Below are 11,034 nucleotides of genomic sequence, written 5' to 3' on the forward strand. Positions count from 1 at the left end.
GCGGAGTGACAATAATGTGGTTCGGTGTTGGACATTAGAGGGACATTAAGGGATATGGGATCTTTTGACTCACAATCATGTTTTGTACTTTACTGTTTCATAATGTATGAGTTGTATTCTGCCTCAGGGGTTCTTGATGTCTTTGGTCTATATCGATGTCGTCACCAGCCACATATCTGAGTCACATCAGTCATGTCAGGTTTGTTCTGGATCTTGTTCATCCCACACTACTCTGACGGGATATGATGTCCCGCAAACATCCAATCAGTGATTACACAAGCTGACTCACTTTACTAATCAGTAATATTATTTACCCTTTGTGGGATGTAAGACAAGCAAACACAGTCTGGCATGTTGGCTGCTAATTGAATGAAAAGTAACATTTCTACATTGACTTTATTACAATGTCCAAGTTGTGATTATTTGTAAACTTTTGGAGTAAGTGTGCATGTCAGTGTAAACTCTGTACTGTATGTGGGTCTATGTTTTCGGAGATCGCTCCATCAATCCCTATTTCTGTTATAATAGATACCATTCTTTCGTTTGGGTATTTATTCAACAGTATTCTTTAAATACAACATTATAATAAATACAATAAGAAAGTTGAAATCAAACGAAATAATAAATAATAATTAAAAATAGAGATTTTCAGACAATAAGAAAAGATAAAAGTGAAGGGGAATTCATTTGTCTCATAGGTTACTTTAAATAACCAGGTTTCTTTTACTGTTTCTAAGAGCAAGAGTGAGTTTCAATCAAATATAAAAAGTAGAAAATAAAGTAGTTGTGAATGTCAGAAATTAAACTATTTCCACAATGAAAGAAGAAAATTAAGAACATATTCTATAGATCTGCTTCCGTCTGCCACAGTAGGAAATAACATATTAAAGGCAAAAGAGTTAAACAACACGAACAAACGTTGACTCGTAGAAATCAGTATTAGCGCGCCCCCTGAAGGACAACGTGTGTAATCTGTGACCTGTGCACCGGAAACCACGTGGTTCAGCTTTCCACACGCGCGTGGAGCGCCTAGAATGACTTCCCGTTAGTAGAGTGTAGTTTTTTTTAGCTATAACTTAAAGCTATCTCATTCTTTAAAATCATGTCAGACAAGTCGGAGTTGAAAATCAACTCCCAGTTCGCGCAGAAATATGACAAATACCGACAGAAAGAAGAGCTACAGAGACGTAAGTGTGTCACCGCTAGCTACCGAAGCTAACAACCCAGCGTGGGGGAAAGCGTAGCGTCAGCTAGCTTTACGTTGTGTTTCTAGGACGCCGTGTTATTAGTGGGTAATATCTGTGTGTCCTGTGTTGTTGTTCAGTGAAGGATCGATACGGAGACCAAGACGATGAGAGCGAGTCGTCTGAGTCCAGCTCCGAAGACAGTGAAGTGGTTAGTATCGCTGCTTCTCCTCTTTCCAGCAACAGATAACGGCGTGTCGGGCAACGTGCCGCTGTGTTAAAATATGTTGACCGGTGCTGACTGTTATTCGTCCTCACAGGAGCTGGACCCAGAAGTTGAGAGAGACTTCTACAGAACACTGTCACTGCTGAAGAAGAAAGACCCCAAGATCTATCAGACGGACGCAAAGTTCTACTCTGAAGGTGAATGTTGGGTGCTGCTGTGGTTGGTGTTGCCTTCACTGTCTCCGGGACATCTTCCTAAACAAGACGTCTCACTCTTTCAGTTGCATCCACCAGTGATGAGAAGCCTTCGAGCTCAAAGAAGGCAGTGAAGCCCATGTATCTGAAGGACTATGAGCGTAAAGTCATACTGGAAAAAGAGGGGTGAGCGTGCCAGCCTTTACTGTTTCACTGCAGACACGATGAACTTATTGAAGCGATTACGTGTTTGTTTTTTAACTGACTTTGTACCCGATCAACCACAACGCTACAGGGAAATGCAGTTTTGAAACTTTGATGCTTTGGCTTTGTCACAGCTGATAATTTAAGTAAAAGTAAATTAATCAGTGCCTGTCCAATGTGGCGCGATATGTGCGAGATTTTTTTGTATTAAACACTTTTTTTTTATTGTTAAATCCACAAAGTCAGTGTTTACTTTCAACATATTGTAAATGTCTTATCGGTAGATATGAGATATCTGTATTGTTTTGAATGTGTCACATAGATTACTTTACCACTTGTATTATTTACACATAAAGCCGGCTAATGCTATTTTCCACATTTCTTATCTTTTATACTGTAATAATCTCTGATATTTTACTTCTTTTTTTTCTTTTCTTTTTTTTTTTTACTTCACAGCAAATATGAGGATGATGACGACAGTGACTACGAGGAGGCCGCCAGGAGACTGGAGGTAGACCCTGTCACCTGACCATTTAGTTCCTTCTGGAATGTGGAGATACTTATCAGTGTTTTTATTAATCGTCATTATTTTCTGTCAAAGAGAGCTGCCTCTCCGAGCTACATTCAGGAGCAGCGGGAGCTGAAAGACAGGTAGGACTCAAACCATCTGAAGGCGTCGGGCTGTATAACTCTAACAGACTATTAACAGAAACTAAAACCTCTCCTCAGCTTCCGTAAGTTCATCCAGGACAGCGATGACGATGACCACGAGGAGGAGGAGGAGGCCAGCGAGGGAGCGGGACGATCCGAGTTTCTCACCAGGAGGATGAAAACGCAGGAGGAGAAGGTCAGAAGCTGTTGCTTCCCGTTGTGATATTGAGACGAAAGCACCACAGATCAGGATGAAACCTTTCTCTGCTTTCTCTGTCTGTCTGTAGGATAAAGAGGAGTCGGACTATGTGGAGTGGCTGAAAGGCCAGGATGACCTCAATGGTCTGGAGGAGGTGAAGGACATGGTGAGAGTGTGTCTGGAAAACAATCAAGAGAGAATGAAAGGCCGCTAACTTGGGTCTTTCTTAGTAATGAGACTGGTTTGTGCTGGGACAGAAATACTTAAGGGACTACTGGAATGACCCGGAGTTGGAGGAGAAGGAGCGTTTCCTGAGAGACTATGTCCTCAACAAGGGCTACGTAGACGAGGACGCCAACAATGACGAACGGTACGTTACCCGCCTGCGTGGATGTCGGGCTTTATTTTCCCGATGACGTCTGAAGTGAAGAAAGCCCTAACATGCGAACTCTCCCGACGGCTAAAGGATCCCGACGTACGACGAGGTGGTTCAGGATGACGTGGACGACTCGGAGGAGGAAGGGGAGACTTTCTTGAAGCGGCAGGAGGACTTCGAGAGGAGCTACAACTTCCGCTTCGAAGAGCCCGACGCTCAGCAGATCAAGACCTACCCCCGCAGCATCGCCACGTCTGTGCGCTCCCAAGACGACCGCAGGAAACTCAAAAGAGACGACGTGAAAGAAAGGAAGGATAAGGTGTGAATCACTTTCATAAAAAAAAAACCACGCCCTTGATCCCTCGAGTATTAACCCTTTCTCTCTCTGGTTCCAAGTATGAAATGCATTCATTCATTTGCTAATACGAACCTACCTCTCTCCCTGCTGCTTCCCTTTGCCAACAACTATTTCAGGAGAAAGAGCAGAAGCGGGAACAGCTGAAGCAGCTGAAGAACCTGAAGCGGAACGAGATCGTGGAGAAGCTGAAGAGGCTCAAGGAGCTGACGGGCAACGAGGAGCTCGCCTTCAGTCAGACTGACCTGGAGGGAGCGTTTGATCCACAGCAACACGACCAGCTAATGCAGGTGGGTGCATGAACACACTCGCGCACACACACACACACACACACACACACACACACTGCTACAAACACATGGACACACAGGTTTTTGCAGGACAGTCTGTTTTTCTTGGGTTTTGTGTGCTCGCTCGATTGACCAACAGCTAAACCCCCTAACACTGATGTCCAATCACAGCTCAGCAATCGTAACTGTCGTAAGTTTTGAATTACTATGCATGTGGAAGCGGTGCGTGTGCGGCAGTATTTAAAGAGTTTTGAGGGCGGTGTCTTTTGTTTTAGTCTTCTCAAAACTGAAAACACAAGCAAAAGAAGGAATGGATTGTCATGTTTCTTTTGACAATAAAAGGGAGACATGCTTACAAAACACACAACAAGATAATCTATTGTCTTGTCATCCTTGTCCACGTATTGAAGCTAATCATCTGAACAGGTTATAGTAGAATATATATAAGGGGGAAAAAGTTTTGTTGACAGTCATCAGCTTGGGAGGAGGCAGACTTTTTGCATGGGACGTGTAGCATCATGTATGTAACCATCAAATAACTCTTTTGCAGAATTGTTCTTTTAAAACAAAAGCCTTTTCACCGAACTCATGAAGCTAACGTTACAGCCTATGAAACAATTTTGAACGGTCGATCTGTCTCCATCAGTGTGAACTACACGTGTGCTGTGTGAGAACGGACAGCTTGACAGGCATAGCGATGGTAACTAAGGGGGGCGGGGCTTAGCAGATGCTCCAATGACAGAGTGAGCACTGACAAACTCAAGTGAAACTTAATTTTTCTCTTTTTTTAAACTTGCAGATTCTCCATTAATCCGAGTTAAACAAACACTAGTGAGTACAATCACGCTGCAGCTGTTCTCACTGTAAAAAAAACAATCTACAAGAGCCACAGTTTTGGGCCAATTAATGTCTGAATCAGGGCGGTCATTTTCCAGCTCACACAGGTGCATTGTGTTTCACTAATTAGGCTTCTCAGGAAGGTGTGTGTGTCCTGGTTCCCTCACAATAAGAAGGTCTCTGGTTTGTCTCTCCACTCGGTTGACAAAGACACGTGTGGCTGCCACACTCACCCAGGTGTGCTGTGTTTGGCTGATTGGACTTGTCTTGAGGGAAGTCAGGATGTACGGTAGCTTCCTCTTAGTTTAGAGGTTGTAAGCCAAAGGTGACCACCACCACTGTCTTTTACCAAGAAAGCGCACTCAATTTGTCCTTTTTCTAGTCTCATTTAAACTCATCTGCGACTTTTCTTGCAGAAATTCTTCGGGAATGAATACTACGGAGGCGAAGAAGAGGAGAAGCCTCAATTTGACGATGACGAAGTTGAAGGTAAGCCTGTGTTTTTTTCATGTTTGCTCATGCAACAGTGTTGAAACATGCATGTTTTAGTTGAATGCGGTGGTGCCTCTACTTCACCTTAAGATTCAAAGTTTCTTCTCGAACTCTGACAGGAATCCTGCAGAGAAGATTCAGAGGATTTGAATAGTTGTGTAGCAACGACATGTTCAGTTCATTAATGTATGATGGGAGATGTAACTCATGGCTTGTGTTTGCGCATCAGAGCCCTGGAACTGGGACGTATGGACGGGGGAGGGCCGAGAGGACGAGTATGAGGCCTCTGGGCCTCACTGTGAAGATGACAACTTTGTTGTGAGTACACCTTTTTGTTTCGTTTTTATAACTGACTGCATGAGATGGCCCCGACAATGTCCTGTTTTTTTCTGTTCTGGTAAAAAGAAACAGTTTGACAAAAAGTCATCCCGTTGAAACAGATGGACGCAGACTACGACCCCAACCAGCAGACCGCCTCCAGGAAGAAGAAGCAAAAGGAGAGGAAGAAGATGAAGAAAGAGGATTTGCCACAAATGGGCAAAAAGAAGAAAAAGTCTCACTTTGCAGAAGCCCTCACCAAAAACAAGCCTGTGTTTGACCCACGTAGGTGTCGCCAAAAAACTCCTGCCAATAAAACAGAACTCTCCTGGGTCCTCCGACATCCAGTCCTGTAACTGCGCGCTGTTTGTGTTTTCAGAGGAGAAAAGCTTCGAGCAGTACTTTGACGAGTACTATAAGCTGGACTACGAGGACATCATAGACGACCTCCCGTGCCGGTTCCGCTACCGGCAGGTCCTGGCCAACGACTTCGGCCTGAGCACCAACGAGGTGAGAGAGCGCCGGCACGTCCTACTCTGAGGAATTGACTGTTTGCTAAGTCCCGCCTCCCTTAGTTATGGTTGCCATGCTGTCTCTCACAGCACACAACCCAATGTACAATATAGCTAATAGCATGACGGAGCTGCTAACGTTAGCTTAAACTCTTGATAGCATACGGGGCCAGTTAGAAAAATCTATTATCTCTCCTACGAGCTCACGGAGAGAAATCCAAAGCTCCACGGTGAGGCTATGCCTAGTTACAGCTGCTAAGCCATAATTGGACGATTGCATTTTGGAGGCGGGCTCTAGAGACCGGTCGATCTTAATGCGGTTAAAAACCGAACTGGACCAATGGCTATAATGTATGTTGATTGGTAACGCTGCAGTGATGAGCCTTGAGTGACTGATCTGGTATTGCGTTTCCTTTCGGGGAGATCTCTGACCAGCGAATGATCTCGACTGAATCTTCTCTCTGAGCAGACCACACAGCGGCCAACGTGAGAACCTGTGACGCAGACGTACACTCTAAGAAGGCTACGCCTGTGTTAGTGTTAGAAATGATGACCGGAGGTGTTACGGGCTGAGTTGTTTTGAACTAAATGAAATACTCCGGTTCTTCCCTCAGATTTTAACCGCCAACGATAAGGAGCTGAACCAGTGGTGCTCTCTGAAGAAGACCTGCATGTTCAGGTACTGGCTCTGTCCTAAATGTTCATGTGGCCCCTCTGTTCTGTTCGGCTCTTTTTCTCTGACACTCGGACCATTTTTTTTTCCCATTTGTTCTCTCAGGTCCGACAAGGAGGAGATGAGTGATTTGAAGAACTATCAAATCAAGGCCCGGAATGAAAAGAGGAAGAAGGAGATCCTGAGCTCCATGTATTCTGAGTGAGTATAGCGCTTTCAGCTGCACCCCTCATGAGAAATCCACCATTTCTGGAGCAATGAGTAATGTTTTTTTTTTTAATCTGAATTTAATCTACAGGGAAGATAAAGAGCTGGCAGACGGTAAGAACAAGGTGGGGAAGAAGCGGCCCGATCATCTGAAGGACGCCGAGAAGCAAGACGGAGCAGCAGAGGACTCTACAGGAGAGACAGTAGCACAAGCCCTCAGAGAGGCAGAAGACAAAGAGGTCGAAGAGGAGATCCTGATACCCAAGAAAAAGGTGAAAGAGGAAGTCCAGACGGGGGTTACCGCTGTGGAGGCAGCAGACAAACCTGATGAGGTGAAAAACAGGACTGAGAGGCCAAAATGGTCCAAGAAGCAGCACAGCCACACCGGTGGACACCTCGTATTGGGAAGCCACGGGATGAAGATAGGCGGCCGGGAGTTCAGCAGACAGAGACTGAAGGCCTACGGGCTGAACCCCAAGAGACTGTTCTTCAGACAGCTCGGCAGACAGAAACGAAAAGAACAGCTGAAGATGGAGAAGCAGAAAAACAAGGCGTGAGCACCATCGCTGAGATAACTGCCGACAATACAATCTGTCGATTTTAATGGTCTGAGAATTAACACATTATAGAAATGTACTTTGTTGTACTACAGCCTCAAATTTACTTTTTTTTTTTTTTGATTAAAAAGTTTTAAATGTTAAATTGGTGGCTCAAATTTGTACATAAAGTTGTTTATACTTGAGTATGAAATAAAATAGATTATGGGATTGATACATTTGAACTATTTCTCCTGCTACATTCATAGTGTGTTTAGATTGTAATAAACATGTCTATTTTATTCTATCAAATTGAATCCACATCAGCAAAATCGTTGGCTGTCTGATCCTTGTGCAGGTGTGAATAAACTGTTCTACATGTATTCAACCAGGTGGTTGAAAACAATAAACAGTACATGAGTATAATTGTTTCATTAAATTCTTATGCAAAAATAAGTTCATGACTTAATAAACACCACAGCGTAAATGTTGTACCTGTGTTTGGACTACACTGAACATTTTAAGATTCGAGTGCTACCTGGATCACAAATCAGAATCTGTGAGATGCTGCCAAATTTAAAGGAAAGACATGTTCAACGTCACAATAAGAGGCGGTGTGCCTTAACATGACGTTTCCATGGAAAGACTGAGAAACAATTCACTGGTGGTGCTAACCTACTGCTACATTCAGCATTTTGTTTATAAAGTATTCATATTATTCATAGATATTTCTACACAATGTGGAAACTTAGTTGACTCATTAAAGAAGTGAAATATTGAATTATTTTACTCTTCTTAATCTAAACTATACAATCTGCAGATAAAATAACCACATTCTTTTTTTTTAAATGTCAAGCTAGAAAAGGAAAACTGACTTGAGGACTACATGAACCGTGACAATAGGACAGCTACTTCCTGGACAGTAGGTGGCGGTATGAGCGTCCGCCAATGACCAAAGAAGAAGAAGAAGAAGAAGAAGAGGCGCGCTCAGGATCTGAATTTGAATCATCACGGGAAAGAGCTGTACGGTACTTTTTCTGTCTGACTTTAACGTAATAGCTTATCTTTTCCTCACAAACATTGTGCTCACTAGTTACTTATAGCGTCGACGTTATTGTTTGTAACTTGTATTGCATGTCAGTAGCATGTTGTCATAGTTAAGCTTGCCGCGGAGCTAACGTGTACACTGCACGTTTAACTATAACGTTAGTTGTAAACAAAGACACAGCGAGGGTTTCATGCATTTTAGCCGATGTGTTATCTACCTGTCTGTGTTGCTTTGACTGTTAGAGCAGAGATCCAGCATAGGGGTCAGTGTTAGAAAGTAATATGGCGCTACATTTAAGGTTAACAAAGGTTTTTCAAGTGTAGTTTTGTGGTACAGCACGGAAATCACTTTGTGTTGGATTTAAGTTAATTTATCTTAAGTGAAAGATACATTTTGTAACTTGATGTTCGTATACTAAAATATTACTATGCGTTGTTTGTCAGTTCAAACTACCAGGCTTTATATTAAATATAAATCAAGAAGTCAACACTGAGCTAACTTGAGTAATTTTCATACTTCCAATGTACCGCTGGGGACTCTGCTGTTTATGTTGTTTCTTGCTGTTGGTGATATGAAGCTGTCGAGCCTTGATGACGTCTCACTCAGTGCCCCTTCATAGAAACACAGCGTTTGTTTTTCAGTAGGATCTCCCCTCTTGAGTGCTTCCTAGCTGCCGGTGTCACCACAATGGCTCAAAGTCATAAATTCCAGGACATGGTAGAGATGGGGGAGGGGCTGGTGGCCTTCATCAACAGCAGCCTACTGGAGCCAATGAGACAAGTGAAAGATGAACATCTGGCTCTTTTTGACCAACACTTGGAAACTAAAGAGATTGTGACACAGATTGTAAAAGGCAAGCGATCGGACATTCAATGATCTATTGTGTCTCAGCTGTCAATGTGCTCTACTTTATGTGTTATTGCTGCCAAATATAGAAGAATTTGACATTGTATCTCACTGACAGTATATATGAGATCGTGTGGTCCTGGATAGACTCTAACGTCAGCAACAATTATGAATTTACACTTTGTCTGCATCCATTTAACTTTCCAAATAATAATACAAATGTTTCAGACTTGGATCCAGTCCTTCTGATTTCCATCTGCAATGTTCTCTCCATTTTTCACTCTTCTGTTATCTCTGTCCTCCGTCCCCCAGATGTGACTCAGATTGAGGAGAGGGCGGGCCAGATGCTGGTGGACATGGAGGAGGAGAAGACCAGCAGGGAGAGGGAGCTGGATAGCCTGGAGGAACAGCTGAGGCAGGCCACCGCCAAGAGCCAGATGAGCGACTCAGAATTGCAGTATCTTTTTATAAATGCAATGAGAGGAGTCCAAATCTATTCAGCGTCACTATGAATCCTGGTTTTCTCTTTGTTGGCGTCCTTAATCCTCCTCCAGATTTCTGCAGAGAGAGTTGGAGAGTCTGAGAAACACCGAGCACGAGCTTCAGACTCTTCAGAGCGAGGTGGACGAAGACACGACCGTGGTCATCCCTTCAGCAATGTGAGTTTATTTAAAAGTCGTAAACAAAAAATGTAAATACAGTGACCTGATTTTCTAGGTAATGGGATGTTTCTACATGTGTATGCTTTGAAAGGAGCTGTTGGCTGCATGAGAGGCTGAGAGCTGAAACAATCGGTTGATCAGCAGAGAATGAACTGGCACATATCTTCTAAATGTTTGCTGCTTTTGTCCATCACAGATCATTGTGAACTGAATTTCTTTGTCGGACAAAACAAGACATTTAAAGACATTACATTCAGATCTGGTGACATCATATAATGGACAGTTTTCACTGTTTTGTAGACAAAACTGTTAATCCGTTCATTAAGAAAATAGATAATAAAAAGAATAGTTAGTTGCAGCCCTTAAGTGTAAACGGCTGCCTGTGTAGATATGAAGGGCTCATTCGAAGCTGACGAAAATACATAAATTCTAAGTTTCAGGCGATTATACACCAATGGAAACATAGTTATGAATATTATATTCCATTTCTGCGAATAGATCCACTGAAATGCTACACACTGGACCTTTTTAACTTCGCACTTTTTCCCTGGTTGATGTTAATGTTTGTGATTTATAGTTTTTACTTTCCCCTCCACAGATATGTGGCTCAGTTGTACCACCACATCACCAAGATCAAGTGGGAATACGACACACCGCCCAACGTCCTGAAAGGAGGTACGCTTTCGTTTTCTGTCTTGTTTTTTCCCGCCTGTACCTTCAGCTGCCTCCAGGTCGTCAGTCTGTTTCCTCCTCCTGCAGTGCACTACGGGGCAGACCTGGCGACCCCCATCAACATCGACACCTCCACGCGATCTCGGAGTGACGTGAGCGACCAGCTGTGGGGCTTCGTCAGCACCGAGTGGTAGCCGAAGGACGGCCGTGCTGTCAGAAATGATGTGTACGTTATTTATGTTTGTCTGTAAATGTCTTTGTTTTCTTCTGTCCTATACAAAACATATACTGTTTTAGAAAAAATGAAACATGTCTTCAGTCGTTATTCTCCAAGTGTTTTTTGAGCAACATGGACTCGTCGGAGCGTTTTGTAGTCTTGGACGAGGCTGGGTGGGGTGTGGGCCACTAGATGTCGCTGCAGAACTACCTTGTTGTGTTTCTGTAAGCAGCTACATGGTTTTGCAGAGATGGACTGCTTTTGATGCAGTTTTTCTTTTCTTTTTTTTAAGTGTTTTAGTTCCATAATTGGGTTACAAGATGAGGAAAAGTGAG

General features: G+C 43.2%; 2 protein-coding genes across 3 annotated transcripts in view; both read left to right on the forward strand.

Annotated features, from left to right (window-relative positions):
* Positions 1–1,030: 1,030 nt before the first annotated feature.
* On the forward strand, positions 1,031–7,606 carry kri1 (KRI1 homolog). Its single transcript, XM_079282689.1, has 18 exons — positions 1,031–1,187; positions 1,325–1,395; positions 1,505–1,607; positions 1,691–1,790; positions 2,265–2,319; positions 2,410–2,459; positions 2,538–2,655; positions 2,747–2,824; positions 2,916–3,028; positions 3,125–3,353; positions 3,509–3,679; positions 4,933–5,005; positions 5,238–5,326; positions 5,449–5,611; positions 5,706–5,836; positions 6,453–6,517; positions 6,617–6,712; positions 6,810–7,606. The coding sequence occupies exons 1-18, from the start codon at positions 1,103–1,105 to the stop codon at positions 7,273–7,275; spliced, it is 2,256 nt and encodes a 751-aa protein (XP_079138815.1). The 5' UTR covers positions 1,031–1,102; the 3' UTR covers positions 7,276–7,606.
* Positions 7,607–8,234: 628 nt separating this feature from the next.
* The window catches only part of spc24 (SPC24 component of NDC80 kinetochore complex), a 3,220-nt gene continuing 420 nt past the window's right edge, over positions 8,235–11,034 (forward strand). Inside the window, exons 1-6 of one of the 2 annotated variants that reach the window (XM_079282385.1) lie at positions 8,235–8,277; positions 8,944–9,155; positions 9,461–9,605; positions 9,703–9,807; positions 10,409–10,485; positions 10,570–11,034. The exon at positions 10,570–11,034 is cut by the window's right edge and continues 420 nt beyond it. In XM_079282385.1, the coding sequence (XP_079138511.1) occupies positions 8,990–9,155; positions 9,461–9,605; positions 9,703–9,807; positions 10,409–10,485; positions 10,570–10,676 (600 nt within the window). In that variant the 5' untranslated portion in view covers positions 8,235–8,277; positions 8,944–8,989 and the 3' untranslated portion in view covers positions 10,677–11,034. The remainder of the gene's footprint in view (positions 8,278–8,943; positions 9,156–9,460; positions 9,606–9,702; positions 9,808–10,408; positions 10,486–10,569) is intronic. The other variant, XM_079282386.1, reaches the window with a different exon arrangement.

Source organism: Melanostigma gelatinosum (assembly GCF_949748355.1).
Source record: "Melanostigma gelatinosum genome assembly, chromosome: 13".
Taxonomy (NCBI): domain Eukaryota; kingdom Metazoa; phylum Chordata; class Actinopteri; order Perciformes; family Zoarcidae; genus Melanostigma; species Melanostigma gelatinosum.